Raw genomic sequence first — 23,005 nt, 5'->3', positions numbered from 1 at the left:
TGTTGTTTATTTTGTTTGTTTGTACTCTACTTCACTTAAGCACAACCCACATGAACAATTGTCCTAAATGTAGATTACAGCCCCACTGTCTCATAATGACCTCAGATTTCCTCGTGCCTTCTCATTCAGAAAATGTTTTGCAAGTGGGTTATTTCCAGAATCAGGGTGTTGGTCTTCAGACAGAAAAAGTCAGAATTGCCCAATATTAAGTCTTGTCTGTCAGCCAGTCCTGAATTTTAACAGGACTTTTATTAGTTGTGTAATATAACAACCTACAGCTTTAAAGGGTACAAATCGTCTGACAACGTGAAGTGACAGATCTATTTCCAAACGGAGTGAACGATGGTATTGATTTTTCTCTAAAAACTGTGGGTCGAGAGCGTAAAGGTCAAATATAAGCTTACAGACACTGAGTATAATAAGGCAAATGTTCCCTGGATTGTTTTCTTTCTCTTTTTTTCCACCACTGACCATCATGTGATGAGCTATGCAACGTGTATAACATTCTTCTTTTGTCACAGAAGACAGCGGGATGAGTGGGTTGATTTACCATCAGGGACACTACAAGCTACACCGAGCTCCTTCTCACACGTGCATGTGTCTAGTAACCTCTGCTGACAGAGTTCTGCAAGGTGTGTAAATACCTGTAATCGTCAATCTTTGGCGCATTTTGAATATAGTACACTCTGTTGGGGGTTTCAACCACATCGAGAGAGAAAGACAACAAAAATCTTAGAGGGGCCAGAAGACAAAATCTGTAAGAGTGTGCATAATCAACGTTGGAAATTATATCTTGATTTTGGAAAACCCAAAGAAACAGTTTCACATTACATATGTACTTTGTGATGTATTATATTTAATTAAAAATGCAAGAAACTTAATTCAATTCCAGCGCATATTCAATGCAATGTAAAAATGGACACAGTTACCACATCACAAATAGACAACTTTAATTATATTAAGAATATATTAAACAATTTTACTGTAGAGTTTACTGGAATATCTAGTAAACTATAAATTTTTGGAAATACAATGGCTCAGTAAAAATACTGAATTTATTAATAATAATTGTCTTTAAAAAAAAAAAAACCTTAAAAGTGTGGAAAGAAGTTAAATGTTGCCTGTGAGAGCACTACATGAGCGAACTAAAAATGATTTGGTGGTTTTCAAACCTCAAGTGAACTATGTGTTCTTGCTGATAAACAGTTAGGTTTAGAGCAAAGTGCATAAACACATTACTCCAGCAGTGAACATTATGCTTAGCCTACAGAGATTCTTTACAAAAACCCAGTACTTCAGTAACATCATCAGAAGCATAGGCAAGGCATTTTTGCCACATTACATCATATATCTGGCACAACACACATTAGATGTCTACTATGACAGAATTTTGAATATGTTTTGTGGGTTTTTAGCAACATTGAGAAAGAAAGTCAACAAAAGTCTTATGGGAGTCATAAGACAAAATCCGTGGGAGTGTGAGACGTTGGGATTGTGTTTGCATTGAGAGGCTTGCCTGAATTGGTCTACTGCCGTCCGGAAAGTCGAGGTAATGAACTCTCTGGAACAAGCCGAGGGTAATTTTCGTGACAACAGATGAATTGTAGCTTACTCTTTTTGCTGCCCTTTTTTCGTTTACATATGTGCCTGCACATTTTGTTAATGACAGTAAAATTGAATTTTTCCTGCCGGTCCAGGGGATCAAACCAACAAACTTTTGGTCACAAGCCTGCATCTCCAACCTTTAGGCCACAAGTGCCCCCGGATATGCAATTCATATCCTGTGAACAGTGTGTAATTGTGTGCAACTGTTTCGATTGTTCACGTGTTCACATTATTAGCTGCTGCAAGCAGAGATGCAAACAAAGATTCAGGTCTCTGTATCAGAACCTCAGGGCGGTCAAACTCAGCAACCTGAGAAAGACAGAAATAGTGTGAGAGAGAGCGCAACAGAGAGAGGGAGAGAGAGCGAGGAAGAGAGAGAGAAAGAGAGAGCATTAAAAATATTTAAAGGGTAAGTTTCCTTTAGCACTGCAGCAGTTTTTTTTTTATTATTATTTTTTATTGTTTTTTTTTTACATAAAAAGACACACTGTTGTGATGTTTGAAGGTTTGTGTTCTTGTAGTGAGGGAGGCATGGTATTAGGGGTGTAAGAAAATATCGATACACTTGAGTATTGCAATATTATGTTTTATGATACTGTATTGATTCTCAAAAACGCTGTATCGATTCGTAATTAATAGTTTACATGCAAAGATTTGTGGCAGATAGTGCTTAATTTTGTGTTGTGTTTAAACGCCAGACTGCTGGATAGCAGTGTTGTAATCTATCCTTAACCATTGAGTCTTCCACTTTAACGTAACAACGTAAACTGAGACAGGAAGTAGAGTAAGGACACACCGCTAACATTAGCATTAGCAAACCTAGCTGACTAGTAACGTTACCACTGATGGCTAAATCCAAAAGAATTAGACCAGCTCCCGTGGCATACAGAGCTGAAGTGTCAGCTAGGTTTGCTAAAAAAGTAGTGCTATGATGTTGGATGTTACAGGGACTGTGTTAAATGCAAATGCAGATCCCACTGTTTTGATTGCATAAAAAAGTAAACTTTATTTTACTCAGATTTTATGCATATGGTGGTGTGTTCTTTATACTATGACAGTTTTCCTTAAATTTAGATTGCAAAAATCACAATATATCAACTTGCTTACAGTATCGCAATATATGGCAATATACTGAATCGTAACCCTTGTATCATGATACGTATCATATTGCCAGAATCTTGCCAATACACAGCCCTACATGGTATGGGTGAACGTGTACTCACCTTTCCCTGATCCATGACGAGGATGCGGTCACTCTCCAGCACGGTGTGAATGCGGTGGGCAATGGTCAGCATGGTGCAGTGCTGAAAAGACTCTTTAATGGTGTGTTGAATAAGGGAATCTGTCTCTGAGTCAATGGAGGCTGTAGCCTCATCCAGCAGGATGATCTGAAGACAGAGGGAATTTCTCACTCTCCAAATGCCTACGACTAGTGCATTTCTAATGAAATCTAACCACAACACACTGAGACTAAAAGCTACATACAAACCTGCGTTTCTGTAATGAATTACATGGGACTTGATTTTTGTTAACTGATTTGTATTGTATTGGTTCAGCCAGATATCTCATTGAGAAAACTTGGTCCAGAACTTCAACTGTTTATAGACCAGATGTGTAAACAAATCTGCGTATCCATGTGGCATTTGTGTATGTGTATGTGCATACGTGAATGTGACATTTCACTGTCATTAGAGGGATGTGAGTATCTGTAGAGATGGGCGGGGGTTGTTCTTACTTTAGAGTTCCTTAACAGGGCTCGAGCCATACACATCAGCTGCCTCTCCCCCACTGAGAAGTTCTCTCCGTTCTCCACAACTGGAGCCTGCAGCTTCTCCGGTAACTTCGAGATCTGATCCATAGATAGATAGATAGATAGACAGAGGTCATAATTCATCATTCAATAACTGATATGCCTTGTATTTTATCTGATCTAATCATAAATAGAAGAGTCTGTAGCTGGAGCTACCATGTTGTCTTTACCGTGTCTTTCATGTAGGTCTTCTCTAAGGCCATCCATATCTCTTCATCTGTGCGGTTATTAAATGGATCCAGATTATACCTGCCGTAGGTAAACAAACATGGTCAAGAATCTGGACATATTCAGTTCAGTTTAAAAGCTGTGCAGCATCAGAGAGAATCAAATAAAACTTCAAAAATTAAATATGGATTGCTTTTCTTTTTGTGTGTGTGTGTTTCTGTTGTGAGATGTGTGTGTGTGTGTGTGTGTTTGTGTGTGTGTGTGTGTGTACGCATGTGTGTGTGTGTTGATTTAGCATGCTGTGTTACCTGACAGTGCCAATGAACAGTACAGGATCCTGTGGTATGACTGAGAGTTTACTTCGCAAGTCCTGCAGTCCCAAAGCACCAGTGTCCATTCCATCAATCTGAATACTGCCCCCTGCTGGCTCCACCAAGCGAAACAGAGCTACACCCAGAGAGGACTTACCTAACACCAAAACAGAAAGTTACACACCTTACTCACACATTTCTCATCACTATTGCAAACTGTTGATGAAAATCCCTGAATCTAAATCTGTGGCTGGTGATTAACTTGAAATTGTTGTTAAAATTTTGTTCAGTACAGCACAGTGTATGATGCATGCTTTGCGACCATAGCGTAACTCATATGATTATATGAAATCATACCAGAGCCTGTTCTTCCCACAATGCCCACTTTTTCATGGGCTTGGATTTGGAGGTTGACACCATCAAGTACTATGGGAGTATTCTCTCGGTATCTCATTGTGTAGTCTTTAAAGGTTATAGCGCCCTCTTGTGGCCAGCCCTCAGGAATCTTAGTGCCTTTGATTTGTCTGGGTGCTTCAGAGACACAGCCCTACAGAACAGAGCATTCATATTTGAATGAGACAGTAAAAGACAGTCACACTGTAAAATGTTCCACTTAAACATTGTAAAGTGTTTAATTCAATCTATCTCAGAGTTATGTAAGCCTGTCATTCAACATCTATAACATCTCAAATAGCATTTAAAGTCATTGATGCTTAGGATCAGTAGTTAAGATCTTAGATCTGAGATCTGAGTTTGCTCTCTGATAAGTTTTGATTTGTTTACAGCTTATGTAACAGATATTCAATGCAGTCTATTTCAGTATTACTTCCATAGTCTCCAAAAGAAACAAATCTCAAAAGTCCATTTGTTTTCTATGTTTCAGCTTTGAAGATATACTTCTCTGATATGCATTGTGATGTTCCTTGTTAATAAATCTTGGTGAGAAAAAAAATCTAGAGGTCGATAAGATAACATAAAGGAATGTGTTAAAGAATTCTCACAGTGATGTACTCTTGCAGTCTCTCCACCGAGGTGAATTTGGCCTCCACTTCCGTAGACATTCTCACCACATACTGAAGCATCCCTGTCAACTGTAACAAAAAAGGCCTTGTGAGTCCCACAGAAGCAAAAAAACACACACTCTTTAAAAGAATAAAACACATGGGTGAGCACATGTGCACCACAAATGGGTCAAATACATGTGTTCAGTGCTCTCCTCTCTTGTCAGTCGTCCAGTGCTTTTTTCATCCAAGTCTGATATACATAGAAACACAGAACACTGATTATTTGTCCCCTCAGTGTGTTACCTGGATGGTGTAGGACAGGGCCAGACCCTTTAAAGCAGGGTTGATAATGTCGTTGGAGATCAGGACCACAAAAAGCGCCACCAAGAAGGTGATGGAGACAGACATGAAGTCGAGCCAGAAGGACAACCAGCGAGCTCCACAGTTAAACAGCAGGAAGTGGTTAGAGTTGATGTCACTCAGCTCCTTAAACCTGTCAACCAAACCAACATCAGGGTCAAGAAAAAGAGACACAGAAAGAACTTTAATTTAAGACTTACAGTTTGAGAAATACATTTCTTACTTAATTCTCTTGATTCAGGCCTGAAATTAAATCTAGGACTTGATGCCTTACTGTAGAATGTACTGCTCTCTCTTGTCATAGGCGTGGATGGTGCTCAGACCCTGGATGGTGGAAGTGGTGAGTGAAATCCATGGAGAACGACTAACATTCTCCATCCTCTTCATCTCTCTGATGCTCCTCTGGAACACACTACAGAACAGAGATAAGTCTGACACTGAAACCAGTTGGGAATCAATACGCCTTTTTCAGAGAACATCTCCAGTACTAATACTTAGACAGACAATAGACTTATATAGTATAAGAAATCATAATCTTGATATATTTGATTCATTTGCTTGTTCAATGACAAAGAAAAATGCAAATAAAGAACATGAATGGAAAAGATTAAACATATGTATAACATACATGCCTGTGTGCATACAAGTGTGTTTGAGCGTATATACGTGCATGTGTGTGTGTGTGTGTGTGTGTGTGTGTGTGTGTGTGTGTGTGTGAGTGTGTGAGTGTGTGTATGTGAATGCATGTATATGTCTGTCCATCTGTTTAATAGAAATCTGTATGACTCACTAGAGGATAATAGAGAAGATGACCGCGAGCACTGCTACGCCAATGAGCAGGTATGGAAACACTGCACAGATGGTCACGATGGTGAAGGTGACGATCAGACAGGACTGCAGGAAGTTCTCCATGTTAAAGGGCAACACAGCATCAACCTCATCCAAGTCCTTTGAGAAACGGTTCACCATGCGACCCGTTGGAGTTGTGTCAAAAAAACTCATTGGACTGCCCAGGATCTAAAACAAAATTCACAGAATCACAACATGAGTTCAGGGTTACAGAGAGAGGTTAAAAATGACTAAAAAGTCATCTGTGAAAATGCACCACAACAAATTACTGGCATGTTCTTACTATCAAGAAATACTGTTAGTGTGACAGTTTCCCTGAATAAGAACCCCAAGTATGTCTGTATGCATACATGTATGTATGTATGTGTGTGTATGTGTGTATATATGTATGTATGTATGTATGTATGTATGTATCTATCTATCTATCTATCTATCTATGTATCTATCAAAGCTTACCTTCTTAAACATGGTGTCATGAAGTTTGGAGGAGGCATGCAGAGTGACTTTGGTGAAGGAAAAGCCTTTGAGAACACTGAGAATGATCATGCCAATCACTGTGAGCCCATACACCATCTGATAGAACTGAATGTCTGGATTCTGTGAGATATCTCCAGCATCTGTGACATTTGCAGACTACAATGGGAAAAAAAACTACAGGTTACACTGAGTATAGCCACAAGCATTAGCATGAAGCCACTGCACCTTAAGCATAAATATGTACAGAAAATGACTGGCAAGCAAATGCCTCTGTACACTTAGGCTAAATCATCTGTTTAACTCATTCTTATAACCTAATCCAGTATATTGTATGCTGTACTTCATTATTGCTTTTCAATCTTTCCTATACAATGTATAAAAGCATGTTATCAAAGGACAAGTCTGCAACTTTACTTTTTTCAGTATTAGGTTCTTCCCTTAAAACAACTCAATAGAAAAAAACAACTTTGATGAAGCCAAGCCATGGCCTCATTCACTACTATGGTTTCTAAGGATACCAACTGTTAGCATCAAGAAACATGATGGGGAGGGGGGACTTTCCTACAAATGAAAATGTTCAATAAACAGAATAATGTGCACTTACTCCAGCGCCCTGTTCTAGCCAGTAACTGAGCCACCAGTTACTGAACGCTGTACTCCCCACCATCAGAACAAAGATCAGCATGACCAAGGACAACAGGAAGTACCCTGGAAATAACCACACACACATACACACACACACAAATACAAACACACAGGTCAGCAGCACTTTAAACAGGTAGAATGTAACTGATTTGGCCAGGAAAATCATGCATGAAAAGATTTCAATGTTCCCGTTATTTCCACAGTGAACTGTAAATTCATAGTTTACAGTTCACTAGAAGTTCAGTAGAAGTGATCTATTATTAAGCTTTGGTCTGTCATGAGTTGATTGTTAAACAAAATTAAATGCAATCATAAGAATAACAGTGGTAAATGACAAACCCGTTGCTGTTGTGGAAACACTCACCTCCTGCAGCTTTGCAGTATTGATGGTATGTCCTCCACGTGACTGAACCCTCCTGAGAGACCTCCTGAGTCACCAGCTGGTTTCTGGATTCTGTGACAGACACATACACATGCAGAGTTAAACCTTCATTCCCTCAGACAGTCTCAGATGAATACTGAAAGCATTTTCTTATATATGACCATTGCTCTTTGGAATATGATACACACATCCAACTCTGGGATTTGCAAAATTGAGTAGCTCTAATATTCAAATATTACCGGACCACCAGTTTGAAATATAATTAAAGTATGTATTAAATTGTATGACAACATTTGTTTAGAGTATACCTTTGCTTTTACCTTTTTCTTTTGGCAGATCATCTGATCCAGTTTTCTCATCTGACATATCAAAAGCTGTAGAAATACAGAGACATTGTAAGAAAGTAAATTCATCTCAACAACACCAATCTAAGACACCGACAGATAGATAGATAGATAGATAGATAGATAGATAGATAGATAGACAGATAGACAGACAGATAGATAGATAGATAGATAGATAGATAGATAGATAGATAGATAGATAGATAGATAGATAGATAGATAGATAGATAGAATATTTAACCTTGATTATCAATCCCATTCATTTTGATGTTGTCTTGGTTCTTCTCTTTTTGTTCTGTTGGGCCCTTTTTCACTTCTGAGGCTGCTTGGTCTTGGTTCTGATCCTGTACAATTCAAAGGTCATAACAGTGAGGTTCAGCTTCATTTTCAGTGTGACTGTTCAATTAATTCCATGTAAATGAACATTAACTATAAAATAATTTATGTGATGAAAGCCACAGAGGTCATGCCATGAAATACCGTAATTTACCAGGAACAGCATGTTGAGTTTAAGACCATCAGTTGCACTTAAAGGGAGGTAATTTATTCTCAGTGAGGCATAATCAGTAACTAAAAACAGTAGCTTTGTGCTTACATTCGGCTGCTCCAGCTGGTAATTGTTGATAAGTTGAGCATATCGTTCCTTTGCTTTCATCAGGTCTTTGTGTGTCCCAGCTTCTCTAATCTCTCCATTCTCTAACAGGAGAACCTCATCACAGAACTCCAGATACTGCAAATGAAAAAAAAAACAAAAAGGAGAAGTGAGGAGACCAGAGGAAAGGTTACAGCAATAACTGAAATCTTTATTGGAGTTACTCATTGAACGATTTCAAGACCAGAGGGAAACAACACCTATAATGAATTTGTGTTTGCATGAGTAAGCATGAACTATCTGTTCAAACGAGGTATATTACAGTCTTCCTCAACAGCATGAGACACTGCTTTATTATATAAGCACCAGTTCAAACACCACTTCCCTATCTAGGGGAAAGGTTTGACAGTACATGACCTGTCTGAGAAATCATGTTATGTAGTACATGGCACTGCAATCAAATGATAATATTCACTCAGAACCTTGAAAATAACTACTACAAAACTATACAATAGTTTTATAACTACTATAAAACTATAGTATATACTGTAATAAATGGAATGAAATTGGTCTGTTTCCTGCTGTGGGCAGAGAATAGAGAATACTACGGTCACTATCCAATGACTGTATGCTACATATCTGCTAGCTTGGCTCTTTACATGTGGTAACAAATCAGTACAGTATACAGTTTTGTTTTCTACCACAAATAAAGAAATGTAAACTCACTAAGAGACCTAAATGACTCAAAGATACAGTTTTGTTTCTCTGTAACTGATAACATTTAGCACAGGGCTATTCAACTGAAAAAAACTGAAACCAGTAGGACCTTGGGAATGGAGTCTAAGGTTTGAATGTGGCATGAAGTCTTATACCTGAAGCTGGTGTGTGACCAGAATGATAGACTTCCCCTTCAGCTCCTTCTTAATGCACTCCTCAAAGATGTGTTTGCCAACGTGTGCATCCACTGCTGAGAGAGGATCATCTAAGAGGTAGATGTCTTTGTTTGAATAGACTGCTCTTGCCAAGCTTATTCTCTGCTTCTGTCCACCAGACAAGTTCAAACCCCTCTCGCCAATCTGAACAAAAGAATAGACCATACACCCATGAGACACAAATCCCAAATAAATAAGATGTTTCAAAGGCATTTCACAATTTTCTAGTGAGCAAACCTGACAGTGTGTTAATAATAAAATGAAGTAGTGATCTTAAATCAAAGCATAACTTGAGAACTGAACTGGATAACTAAAAACCTATTAACAAAGTATATCTAGGGAAACATACCTCAGTCTTATCTCCAAAGGGAAAAATTGCCAAATCTGGTTTGAGATTGCAAGCATGAATAGCTCTGTTATATCTGTGGATGAAACAGAAACACAGAAGTCTACAAATAACAGTTCACTAAATAGACCAAGTCTGTCTTATCCGATAAAGCAGATACTGTACAAAGTATTTTCATTACGTCTGCAGTAAAACAGTCTTATCAAACAAGTGTGGCGTGACATACTTCTATGACTATTATGACTATTATGCTATACCTGGCCTGATCAAAGGGCTCTCCCATTAGGATGTTGTCTTGCACAGTGCCGTGAAAAATCCAGGCTTGCTGGGAAACGTAAGCAAACGATCCGTCTACGCTCACAGAGCCGTTTAGCAGGTGCATCTGAAGAGCATAGTCAGTTTGTTAACAGAACAGAAAACGAAGAAAACCCTCAATCACACGGTAACAATTACAAATTATTTGTTTAAAAAGGTCACACAAGTTCACTGGAAAATGATTGAAAATTTTTTTTTCAGTGCCTGCTAAACGAAAACATTTTCAGAGCCCTAAACACATGCACTTTAAGAAATGTAATATAAATCAGATGTTTTACTATCTCTGTAACCGTTACCAGGTAAACTTTTTGTAGATTTCTGTAATCATTTCAGACAAGCATTTCTAGAATTTTGGATACCTGTTCTAAAATGCTGGATATCAGTGATGTTTTTCCACTTCCAACATTGCCACAAACTCCAAGCAGATTACCCTGTGGACACAGAGAGAATGACTGCTACAATCCCATAGAAAATAAAGAAAATTAAAAATAATAATCAGCATAATCATTAATAAGATACAACAATGTGTAAAGTACTATTCAATGTCCATGAATACTAGACTTGTACTGTATACTAGACCTGTACCTTGGGTAGAGAAAATGTCATGCTCTTTAAAGTTGGCTTGGGTTCTTCTGTATGCATTCCACCTTTCTGAGTGCCATTCTGAAATTGGTCCTTTGACTCTTTGACTCCTTTTACCCCATTGGTGGTGCCGTTGGCGGCTGATGGGCTGCTTTCAGGTGCGCTCCAAGAGAATGAAGCTTTCTCCATCTGTATAGCTGAGTGCTGACTCTTTATCGTGGTCAGGTACGACTTTGGATTCTGAGTCAGCATCAGTTTCTGACAATTCAAAGTGAATATATATTTCATAAATATGTCTGTTCAAATGGATGAACATCTTTAATGCAAATAAATGATGAAATGAACAGCTGATGATAAAATAGCAGATTTGATTTATATATTTTAGTTTCAAGATTCTCAGGAGTTATATATATTGCTTTCTCAAACTATGAGGGTGAAATGGCTCTTGGCTCTTCCTTAAAAGTGAGGATAATTGGATCTAAATCTTCTGTGAATTTTTTTCATGTGTAAAATGCTGACGCAAAAGGCTCACACAACATACCTAGTCTTGAAGCACCTGCTCCTATAAAGGTTACGACCAATGTACCAACATGTCTTTTATCTTTACTAAAAACGTGCGCAGAGAGCAACTAGTGTATCTTTACACGAAGACCGTGTAGTCAATGTTTATATGTACTCTTGCCTCAAGTGCGCTCTGATAAAGGAACCAAAAGGGGCATTGAACCATGACAGAAAACAAGAGACAGACAGACACAGAAAGTTCTGAAGGGATAAGGAAACAACATTAGTAATACTGATAAAAAAGTAGTGAAGTGAGGAGGGACAGAAGGAGTGGTAATAAGGATGTAAATGAAGTCTTACCTTTAATCGAGCCAATGAAACCTGGGCTTCAGCCAGTGCTTTAACAGAAAAGGGCAGCAGACCCAAAGAAAATCTCATGCAGTTGAATATAGCGATGATAGTGTAGGCCTGCAGAAAGAAGAGGAGAGTGAGAGAGTTAAGAAGGGATGGGGATCTGCACATAAACATTATGTGTAACACATAGACCGTAGGCTGGTAACACTTCAACATATTGTCTGGGTCATATGCGTGTTGTGTCGAAAGGTTAATTATTTTATGATAAAAGATTTAACACTGCAGAACTAAGGCTGAGCATTTTATGATATAGTTTTCAAATTCTTCAATACAAATTAATTAAATGAAATCATGTACAATTCATTAAATGAAGTATTAAAGAAAATGAATTAATTGCTGTATTTCAGGACTGGGAAAGTGCTATCTTGACACTGTAAGCTGACTGTTTGAGGACCAGAGGGGGAAATGAGAGATACCCACAGTAGAAGGACTGAGTGGGAACTTGAGTAATGTGTGAGCGATGAAGGTCATGATGGTGGCCAGGGTGGGAATGATGGCAGTTATGGAAGAATTCACACTCTGTGCGTAACCAGCTTTTTCCAATAGCGATCGCTCATTTTTCCTAATACCTGAGAGAGAGAGGGAGAGAGAGAAATTACAGATGTGGTTTATCTGTGTTTCACAGTGACACAGATAGTGGAGCTGTAAGTGAAATAACATATAATGAAAAACAGATCTTTCTGGAATACTACAACTGATGGAGAGCTACACAGAGGTATTTCTCACAAAATTACGTCATAAACCTTTTGAGAAAATTAGCACTGAAAATGAAATAAGTTTGATAGTATGATTCCTCCTCTTGTTAGTGTACTACAAATAAAACTCAAATGTTACAGAGTTCAAGTTTTATACCTGTGATTTTCTTCTCAAATGATTCTTCCCAGGCATACATTTTAATGAGCTTGATACAGGTTAGAACCTCATTCATGGTGCGAACACGGCTGTCTGTCACGGTCACTGCTCGCCTCCTGAATACATTAATCAGTCTGGCAATGGAGAACTAGATAGATAGATAGATAGATAGATAGATAGATAGATAGATAGATAGATAGATAGATAGATAGATAGATAGATAGATAGAATTACATTTCAAAAATCAAATGGGAATATACAGAAAACAGCGTAACTCTTTTGATTCTGCTGGGCAATGTGAGATGATCAGAGGAAGAGGAGAAAACTTACCTGGATGGGGATGAAGATTAGGTAAATCAGCACTCCTATGATAGCAGTGTAACCCAGGATGTAACAAGCATATGCAATGCACATGATGAGTAGAACAGGAATACAGAGAAGAAAGGTTCCAAACACCACTGCTTCAAACATGCGATAGCCATCAGCTGTCAAGACATTGATCGTCTGGAACAACAAAATGTAGGAGAACACTGGAATCAATTTGACCATTTATGAAGGGTACAAAACATACCATAGACACTGTTTGACATCATGGTAATCTGACTGATTAAGGCCTGGTTTTGTACACCTTGAATATTGTCTACCTCTTTCTCTTTGGTGACAAAGACTGAAGACAGGAATTTGGGAATTTGCAGAATTAAATGACACTGAATGTTTGAGAAATTGAGTTCTTGGATGAAGTTAAGAAAATTAATTAAGTGAAACCCCCAAACTTTCATGCTAACCCTTTGATAGTATAGAGCTAGATTACCTCCGAGGTAAATAAAAGAAAAAGAAGAAGAAAAAAGAACTTTGAAAAATTATGATACAAAAAATACATATCTAAAGCATACCTCTCCAACAGAGATACTGTTCATCACCCTCAGTGAGATGATCTTCTGGAAGGCCATCATGGAGAAAGCACTCTTCACTCTAATGGCTGTACGAATATTCACTGCCCACAGCAGAGAGGCAAAAAACGCCTTGAAGAACTCAGAGAAGAACAGGGCTACACAAAGGCCCACACTGTGAACAAGTGTTGAAGACTCCTGTGGCTGTTCTATGATGTTCAGGATCTCATTTACCAGGACAGACTAAGAATCATGGAAAACAAAGAGAAAATGGGTTGTGCTGCGATCCACTGAATCTGAACATCCACAAAAGTCAGGAAATATTTGCAAATACAAGTCAAAATCCTGATAAATGCAGCTAAGGATATATTGTACACTTAGGATTTTATGTAAACTTTAACATATGTTTCACTGAATGGTCTTAAGCATTATACACTAAATCAGAACTCTAGTGAAAAACAGGAGAAAAAGAGGAATCATACCGGTCCAATAAAAACACAGAAGGTAAAAATGACAGAGATGATGAAAGAGGCTATTAAACGGGTTCGTTGGAAACGCATGATAATTCGGCCCAAAGATGCCTTCTCCAAGCCCACCCTGGATACCTCCTCTTCCCACAGTCTCTGCAACCTGAGCACACACAGTATCAGTTGAGAATCTGAGAGTGGAAAACTTGCAACCATCAAATCATTACATATTTTATGTCCCAAACTGTCCATACCAAAATGAATGTGCAGAGTGAAAAGGAAACAAAGAAAAAAAATGTCTTTATTCGACAATTTTGTTTGACAGGGAGAGTGATGGCATTGCTGTTTATTTAAGAGCAAACCGACATACTACTTAATTGTCACATAAGCGATTCGGTTGCAGTTTGACTGAATGAGGCCCTCTATTTTCTTTGCAGTGTTAGGAGAACAGGAAAAACCTTTTTCCATTGTTGTGTGCTCCATCGTGAGACGACAGAGACAGCGAACTCCGGTCAAGGCGGTTCCGGAACAGTCTCCACATCATGGGCGTCATCCACGCGAACGTGGTGAAGGAAAAGAACCCGGCATCATCCAACGGGTGTGACCTTACAATCCGACACACAGTCACACACAATTAAACGCACATTACCAAGAAATGTATTTTTAGAAGTGGACAAATATTGCATGAAGTTCAAATGATGCACTGTGGGTAAAAACTTCCTCTTTAGAAACTGTACTGTGTCTTGATTATCCTAAGCTTCTGATGTAAATAAATATGTATGTAGTAACAATGAATAAATAAAATAGCCATTTTTCATACATTAAAAATGAAATTTTCTCATAAGCCATTCTGTTCTGTTCTGTCACTATTGGGGTAATACTCTTAGATTCCTTTGGACCATAGAAATAACATCGTTAGTAAATTACGTATAAATATCTGGAGAAAACCTCTCCAGAAGCTTACATCTTTTTCTATATGACCTTAACCAGCTGTTGGCTAAAAAAACACAACTGCAGCTTTGAAAACCTAACACTGACAGTTTAGTGCTGGACTTACTTTGTATAAGTAAATACAACCTCTTTGAGGACAATTTACAATTTAGCATTTAGCAGACGCTTTTAACCAAAGCGACTTACAATCAGTGCATCAGTCGGATTCCTAATACCTCATAAGCAGACATCGCTAAAAAGACTGAGACACACAATATAAAGTGGGATCAAACCTTAACTTTTTAAACGTGTATTATTGGTTGTTTGAGGTCTCACTTACTTAGAACCAAAGCGGAAAGGAATAAGGTTCTGTAATGTGGCATGATATTTATGATGTTTAGGAGGGGGGTCTCTTTCCCGGTAGTCCAGTTGTGGTAAACCCTCAGGAAATGAATTCATGGTGGCACTTAATTCTGTTGTCGAAGGAGAACTTGCCCTCCTCTGTTTCTACAGATGAGGAACAAGCAAGAGAGAGATAAAGTGATACAATGACAGAGGAAAGAAATGAAAAGAACAGCTGTTAGTTGAGATGATTCACAATGACATCAAACATGCAAACAGATGCATAGTTTTCAGCAATTCATTGCGTTTAAGTAAAATGTAATGATTCAAACAAAGAAACAAGCTAACAAACAAATGAACCCCTGATATAAACCAGCGCCAAAGTAAAATAAATCACAGTGAGGATGTCTATGGATCTGTCAAGTCTCTAATGACCGATAAAGACAGAAGAAAGTGTTAGAGCAGTATACTGATACACTCACAAATGAGACTCCCTCCACATTCTCATAGATCGCTGGCGAAGTTGAAAAGCTCTTCATATTTTTATAAATCTCTATGAACACAAAGATGCAAACAGATTAACAGACAGCTCAGATAGATAGATAGATAGATAGATAGATAGATAGATAGATAGATAGATAGATAGAGATAGACATAGATAGATAGATAGATAGATAGATAGATAGATAGATAGATAGATAGATAGATAGATAATTTCCCCAGAGGGAAATTAAATCGTCATAGCAGCCAGATACATTAAAATACAAATGACAACAGGTAGGGATACTGACTGAGGGTCCGGTTATAAATAAGATACAGATATACCAACACAAAGAACAAAAAATAAAGTCTATGCATAAATATAAAGCTTTCCATACATATAAAAGAGCACTGAGTATCATACAATCCTACCATACATTATCATTCGTAGACTTCAAACCAAACAGCTATGACTTAGAGCAACTTAGTAGAGATTCAGTACCTTCTGTTTTGTCAGAGGTGAAGAGCCCCTGTCAACGGCGCGCTGTAAAGAAACCAAATGCTCTCATTCACCGGTAACGTGCTTTGCTATCCCATGCTATGAACTTACATCACAGGATTTTATGAGTCTCAAAGGTTGACTTGTAGAAAGCCTCTATCAGTCCTCTACAGTCCACCCCCTCCTCCCCTGCCACCACCTGTGCTCTAATCTTCTGTTCTTCATATTCAGCAATCATATATTTAAGGCCATTGAGACATTTTTTGTTTCCTGGGTGATAGTCGAAAAACCTCCACCCAGAGTTATTGTGAGACATCACTTCCAGAAATTTAGAAGGGGAGTTTCATATGAACTGCATTACTTGTAACAACATATGATACAACTGGACAGACGTAAGGTTGGATATGATTCACTTAACCATCTTTTAAACTGTGTGACTTAAACTTTTATTTAGAGATAGATTATAAAGGTTACAAAGGTTAATCGATGAGCTCTCTGCAGACATGGTGTATTGCCAAATTCATCTTGTCAAATATTAACGCCGGTGTCTCGGCGCCCCGGGGGGGGTGGGGGCGGGGGCTGGTGTTGTTGTTCGGTGATGTAGGTGAGGAGCCATTCCTGCCTGTGTAAACGTATGTTGCATGGTAACAGTGACAATGCTGATCTTTCCTTGGTCAAGGTCACTGACAGGAACACTGATCCTAGCATGCATGTCTTTCTGATGGGAGGAAGCCCATTCTTTCATGACTCAGCAATTCCTTAATGACTGAGCTTTGCTTATTGTCACTATGATTGTACATTTTACTGAATTTTTAGAGCGGATTAACGCACCACAGTAAATTCAGAATCTCAGCTATGCTGCACATCAGACTAGCTGTTCAGATCAGGTACACCATCAATTTAGGCAGTTTTAAATACAAACTAAAGGGCTAATATTATATGTAGGAATCCCTAAACACTCCACACAAAGTACCATCCAGTGAGGCTAACTACTGGCAAAATTACTCACAGCTGATGCTAGCTAGTTAGACACAATTTCACTGGGCCCCATAGCAGGCCTAATTGTCCTATCACCTAGACCCAGTTATTAGCAAACTGCAAGGGTTAACTATCAGGTCAACTAAGGTTAACTATAATTACTTGAAATTTACTGGTTAAAATGTCAAATACCATAAATAAACTAAGTGGCGTAGCAATTATGTTACATATACTAACAGCAATGGTGAAAACAGATTAGAGAGAGAAGAACAGCAGACCCAGCCATGATGAGGGGCAAAAATCCGGAATTTTTCAGGGTGTTTCACACAACACTGAGTTGATTCTTCAGTCAGTTTCGGGATGGCGCAAGCGGCAAGAATCAACCAGAGAAGGCTTCAGATGTTCTGATTCCTCCCACAGCCCGAAGGGAGAGGTCAAGTCAAGGGTGAAGCAAACTGACAACTTGAACGTTCCTGGAACACTGACAAGGATTGCAAGGTGTTGGGGGTTTATCTGATTCGAAAGCATCGGGCAGGTGTGAGGGGTGAGGGTGTTCTCCCTTTGCTGGTGTCTTCGAGTAAAGGGGAGCGATCCTCCTCGAAACTGGGGAATGATTTGTCAGATAGTAGTATTTTTAACTATTTTTAGAGAAACTAAAGTTGGTTAGCTGTTTTGAATGAACTTGGAACTTCGGTACATGATGCTTAACTGTTAGTCATTACATTCTAAACCTGTGCTGTCCATTAATGATTATGGGGTTTGTTCTAAGTTAATATGCAAAATTATTTGATAAACAACCTCACGTAGCCAGCACTGGTTCCTTGCAAAAGGTGTAGAACTTTAAATATTTGCTCTCATTTTAAAGTATTATGAATGTTGACTGCAGTTTGTTTGATCGGTCCACTTGTTTTTTTTAACTGCTGTTTTTAAATGCCTATTTTCCCATTGAAAATGTATGGGGAAGGTTTTAGGTCTCTAGTGCTACGATGAGGGATTACACACAGCAGCAGTCCGATAGTTGGATTCAGTGGTCTTTTGCTCCCTGACTACACTTCAGCTGAAGACAGATGAAGTATTTCTACAGTTAAGATTCAATGATGTTGAGGCGCACTCACATTCGCACTTTCTTGCCGAAATACATCTCTAGTTTACGATATCATTGTATGTGTTTTATTAACATGATGTCAATATTTCATTTTATAAATATCACAGTTATCGTCAATACCGGTATATCGTGACACCCCTAATATATATATCGTTAAATATATTTTAAGTAATAATATGTTTTTTATATTGTAGAATAAATTCTTCAAAATGTAACAGACACAAAGTGACTTTTGTTTTATATTTTTGCAGGTAAATTATATTATAAGCATTTTATTAGAATGTTATGGATTTTTTACTGACATTTGATTTTTTATACAGTGTATAAAACTACTTTGATTTCCACATAAAACACATTTGCATGTGTAAAATTAGAATGATTTCCTTTTAAAGAAAAGACAATATGTTTTCTAATAACTAACACAAACAGAGACCAATAAATAGCGAGGAAAATGTTAAACTGCACTCCAGTACAATACTTTTACAGACAAGTACTCATCACTCAGACGAAAATGAAATTGCTGTAAAATTTTACTATACATTTTCTGTAAATGCATAAATGAATAAAAAATTACAGTATGTGGTGCTACAGTGATTTTCTATATAGCATGTTTAGTTCAGATAATTGCACATGCTTTTCTATAACATGCATTGTCATCTGAAGGTGTAAACTTCTGTTCTCCTGATGTGAACTGGCAGATATATTGAGCAGGAGTCTAAAACTCAAAGTGTCCATGTGCCAGTAAGAACCTTTAGGCCTGGCCAAGATGATCTATTTGTTTATCTAAAGACTGTACATCAAGGTGTACAGATAAAATTTTCATGCATAAAAACTGAAATAAAACAACATTACCGTTGTCCAACAGACAATTTTCAGACTATTCAACCCCCAATTAAATTTTCGACAATTATTTATGTAAGATTTGTGTCAAAAAACAGAACTGATATTTGATGTAGTCATATGATTTATAATCCTGCCTCTTACTAAATTCCTCCAATAATAAACTATTAAACTACAATTAAGTGTCATTTTGTGGTCAGTGAATCATTTCATGGACCACTTGAAAAATCCCTACATGCCAACTTTTAGCTTGTAAAAAGGGAAAAGATTCTAACCTTCTGAGGGTAGACTTTGAAATGCATCGTTTCTTTTGACACAGCCATGCTATACAGATCTGCTTCTTGTTGTTTGTATTTTTCATTTTTCACACTAATTCCAATAACTATTCCATCTTTTCTTTATCACATAATTATCTTATTGTCAAACCTCAGGAGGCCAGAGTGTAGTTCCTCAGACTGGGTTGAACTTCTAAAAATAGCATCTTAATGCAATTTTTAAGTGTTTATACAAGATGTATAATCATGACACTCCTCTCCTAGATTGTTCAATCCTGCTTTGCTGATGTTCATTAAGGGCCTGAATAATATTGCAGGATACTGTTGATTTTAAGTAGTTTAAAGATGAAGAACAATGTAGATTTTTCCAAAACCTGTTATTTATAATGTAAACTGACAAACAGAATTCTGAAAATAGAATAGAATAGAATAGAATAGAATAGAATAGAATAGAATAGAACAATATGCAATGAGACATTTTGTGTGTGAACCCATAATGTACAATAGTGAATTATAGTTTTATAACTTGTGGTGCTAAACTATTAAGTAAGTGGCAGAGGCTGATTTCTTTTGGTGTGGTTTACATTTCATAACAAATAATCATGTGACTTTAGGTTCATACAGAGGATAATCTTTTCTGTCATGGCTGGCTCATGGAACTCCTCAACTCCTCAACTCCTCTGTAATGTGTAGATAAGCATTTTGATACAGCTGTTGTAACTGTATAAAGCTGAGAATTGTCACTGACAGTAACACCATATTAATGTGTTAAAGCTAAAACAAACAAACAAACAAACAAAATCATAAATTCCTGATTTAGGCCTATTCAGTAAACTTTCCATGTAGCAGGTCTCGACAGCTCCATAAATTTAGCTGTGTTTGTTGTTTATTTTGTTTGTTTGTACTCTACCTCACTTAAGCACAACCCACATGAACAATTGTCCTAAATGTAGATTACAGCCCCACTGTCTCATAATGACCTCATATTTCCTCGTGCCTTCTCATTCAGAAAATGTTTTGCAAGTGGGTTATTTCCAGAATCAGGGTGTCGGTCTTCAGGCAGAAAAAGTCAAAATTGCCCAGTATCAAGTCTTGTCTGTCAGCCAGTCCTGACTATTAACAGGACTTTTATTAGTTGTGTAACATGACAACACCTTTAAAGTGTTCATCTGACAACGTGAACTGATTTATTTCCAAATGGAGTACAAGATGGTAGCAATTTCAAACATTTTTATTTTTTCTCTAAAAACTGAGTCGAGAGCATAAAGGTTGAATATAAGCTTACAGACACTGAGTATAATAAGGCAAATGTTCTCTGGATTTTTTTCTTTCTCTTTTTTTCCACCACTGACCGTCATGTGATGAGCTATGCAACGTGTGTAACATTCTTCTTTTGTCACAGAAGACAGCGGGATGAGTGGGTTGATTTACCATCAGGGACACTACAAGCTAAACCGCGCTCCTTTTCACAAGTAAATAGTATTTGGTGACCTCTGCTGACAGAGTTCTGCAAGGTGTGTAAATAACTGAAATCGTCAATCATTACTTTTCTGGTGCAATTTTAACGCACACATGCTCAAACCCCCCGCCCCCACGGTCCACGTGACATTTTGTTTTGCAGAACGCCTTATATAACTTGAAGAAAATAGTGATTTCCTTGGCTACAGCGAACGGCTTGACCTGCGGGGTACGTTTCATTTCTTCTTTTTAATGTTTTCAGAAATGCCGTTTTTTTCTAACGTACGGAATTTGAATATTGATACATTACTTAAACTTTCTGCTGTAGGAAAAGTCAGTTTGTAAAATGTCATATTTCAGTGTCCATTCCATTCCACGTTGGACTATTAAAAATGAAACTAAAATTTAATTATACATGTGTTGTTTACACAAACCAATTTTTAACTTTTTAAACACATTTTTTAAATATTTGTATAGGCTAATTAAATCTCGTGTTTCACTCCTAGTTTCTCGTCTTTCGGAATAGGAAAAGTGCAGACGTCATGCATTGTAAATTATTGTCGACATGGCACTCAAGGTCAGAAAGTAGTTATATTTTCGCTAACGGTAAAGAGAGGCAAGTCAGTTGGCAGAGCTGTCAGAAATCCTTTACTTTAGAGAAAATACGGTATTCTTTCAAATGGGTCTTTGCTCTGCTTTCCAATAGGCTAACAGAATGGATCTGAAGGAGTACTTCCAGAGAATAGGCTTCACTGGTCTGTTTGAAAAAGCTGATCTGGACACTCTCTGCACCATACATAAGCTTCATGTAATGTCAATCCCATTTGAGAACCTCAGCATTCACTGTGGAGAAAAAATCACCATGGACCTTGACGTCATATACAATAAGATTGTGAGGAGTAGCCGTGGCGGTTGGTGCTGTGAGAATAATTATCTGTTTGCGTGGGTACTTCAGGAGATGGGCTACAAGTACACAACGCTGGGCTCTAGAGTCTTCAACACCATCAAGAATGATTTCAACCCCATGGACTCTCACCTCATCAACAAGGTTGACATAGATGGCAAGGCTTACATTGCAGATGTGAGTTTTGGGGTGTCGTGTCAAATATGGCACCCTCTTGAGCTTGTCTCTGGCAAAGACCAGTCCCAAACAGCTGGCATCTTCCGACTCCTGGATGATGGGGAGAAGTGGGTTCTGGAGAAAACTGGCAGAAAGCCACTGGTTCAGAATGAGGCCTTTGCCAACTCCAGTCTCATCGACAAGCGCCTAACAAAGACAATTTACTGCTTCTCTTTAATACCCCGTGGAGCAGATCACTTTCTAGAAACCACTCATTACCTCCAGACCAGTCCAGACTCACTTTTCACCAATAAGTCTATCTGCTCCCTGCAGACAAAAGCTGGGTTCAGAGCTCTCATTGGCTGGACTTACAGTGAGGTCACCTTTGACTATGAGGATGGTGTAGATCTTGTGGAGATGAAAGAAATTCCAGACCGTGAGATAGAAAACGTGCTAAGAGACAAGTTTAGCGTGGTGTTGAAAAACAAACTTGTCCCTGTTAACAATAAAGCCAGTTACTCCATTTAAGCTTTCACAGCAAACACTATGCACAAATGTAGCCTTCCATCTTAACCTCCTTTTTATTGTAGCTAGTGTACCATCATGAGGCTATATTACAGCAGGCCGATTTTTCAAGAGAAGTCAAAGCAACTAGTAAAACTGAGCTTTAACTTTTTTGTACTATTTACTGTATTGACTTTTTGATATTTAATTTTTTAAATGTTCTTTTTTGAATTCTCCGTGATTGCACACACACACTGTGAACAGTGAGCAGTGAATTTGTCTCTGCATTTAACCCATCCAACGCACCAGTAGTGAACACACACGACAGACGCAGGAGCAGTGGGCAGCCTTCCTCTGCACCCGGGGAGCATTAGGGTTAAGTGCCTTGCTCAAGGGCACGCAGCCGTGGATGTTGGGCCTGGGAATCGAACCGGCAACCCTCGAGTCACAAGCCCGGTTCTCTAATTTTATATATTGATTAAAAATGACATTTCTTTTGTGATAATATGTTTAGAACAACTCCACTGAAAAATAAAGATATTGTCAAATTGTATCACAGATGAAAATTGGCTAACATTTATTCATAGCATCAAAATATTATCTTTGTATCACATACCTTCCCGGGGGCAGTTCTTCGGGCCTCTAATTTAAATCTGAGGGTTTAGCAAAGATAGTAGAAAAATCATAT

The 23,005-nt window shown here is 38.1% G+C and overlaps 2 protein-coding genes across 3 annotated transcripts; one reads left to right on the top strand and one right to left on the bottom strand.

Moving 5' to 3' along the window:
- Nucleotides 1–1,000: 1,000 nt before the first annotated feature.
- LOC115804399 (multidrug resistance-associated protein 9) lies at nt 1,001–16,184 on the bottom strand. The gene is made up of 31 exons (XM_030764817.1): nt 16,101–16,184; nt 15,601–15,671; nt 15,117–15,283; nt 14,305–14,451; nt 13,862–14,009; nt 13,383–13,622; nt 12,820–12,993; nt 12,490–12,637; nt 12,058–12,206; nt 11,584–11,691; nt 10,726–10,980; nt 10,500–10,571; nt 10,083–10,207; nt 9,829–9,901; nt 9,420–9,623; nt 8,551–8,685; nt 8,197–8,299; nt 7,932–7,985; nt 7,594–7,683; nt 7,189–7,292; nt 6,564–6,740; nt 6,049–6,275; nt 5,533–5,670; nt 5,202–5,391; nt 4,896–4,985; nt 4,252–4,441; nt 3,892–4,051; nt 3,586–3,664; nt 3,341–3,454; nt 2,829–2,993; nt 1,001–1,914 (listed from the first exon to the last, which is right to left on the bottom strand). Exons 2-31 carry the CDS (start codon nt 15,655–15,657, stop codon nt 1,822–1,824), a joined length of 4,176 nt encoding a protein of 1,391 aa, XP_030620677.1. The 5' UTR covers nt 15,658–15,671; nt 16,101–16,184; the 3' UTR covers nt 1,001–1,821.
- A 4,737-nt stretch (nt 16,185–20,921) lies between these two features.
- LOC115804401 (arylamine N-acetyltransferase, pineal gland isozyme NAT-10-like) lies at nt 20,922–22,548 on the top strand. Of its 2 annotated transcripts, none has more exons than XM_030764819.1 (2): nt 20,922–20,982; nt 21,460–22,548. In XM_030764819.1, exon 2 carries the CDS (start codon nt 21,469–21,471, stop codon nt 22,339–22,341), a length of 873 nt encoding a protein of 290 aa, XP_030620679.1. In that variant the 5' UTR covers nt 20,922–20,982; nt 21,460–21,468; the 3' UTR covers nt 22,342–22,548. The 2 variants fall into 2 exon arrangements, with proteins under 2 accessions (XP_030620679.1, XP_030620678.1); XM_030764818.1 differs by lacking the exon at nt 20,922–20,982 and adding an exon at nt 21,259–21,330.
- Nucleotides 22,549–23,005: the final 457 nt, after the last annotated feature.

Source organism: Chanos chanos, chromosome 2 (genome assembly GCF_902362185.1).
Source record: "Chanos chanos chromosome 2, fChaCha1.1, whole genome shotgun sequence".
In the NCBI taxonomy this organism is placed as follows: domain Eukaryota; kingdom Metazoa; phylum Chordata; class Actinopteri; order Gonorynchiformes; family Chanidae; genus Chanos; species Chanos chanos.
Note: the sequence above shows the minus strand (reverse complement) of the source record. Positions and strands in the feature narration are given on the sequence as shown.

What these genes read in the sequence shown, in the direction of transcription:
- LOC115804399 (XM_030764817.1), bottom strand. Translation starts at nt 15,657, where the DNA reads ATGAAGAGCTTTTCAACTTCGCCAGCGATCTATGAGAATGTGGAGGGA. An exon ending in TCTGTGTTTTTATTGGACCG is followed by an intron (nt 13,623 to 13,861) that starts GTATGATTCCTC and finishes CATGATTCTTAG; the next exon opens with TCTGTCCTGGTAAATGAGAT. An exon ending in CTGTTCATTGGCACTGTCAG is followed by an intron (nt 3,665 to 3,891) that starts GTAACACAGCAT and finishes TACCTACGGCAG; the next exon opens with GTATAATCTGGATCCATTTA.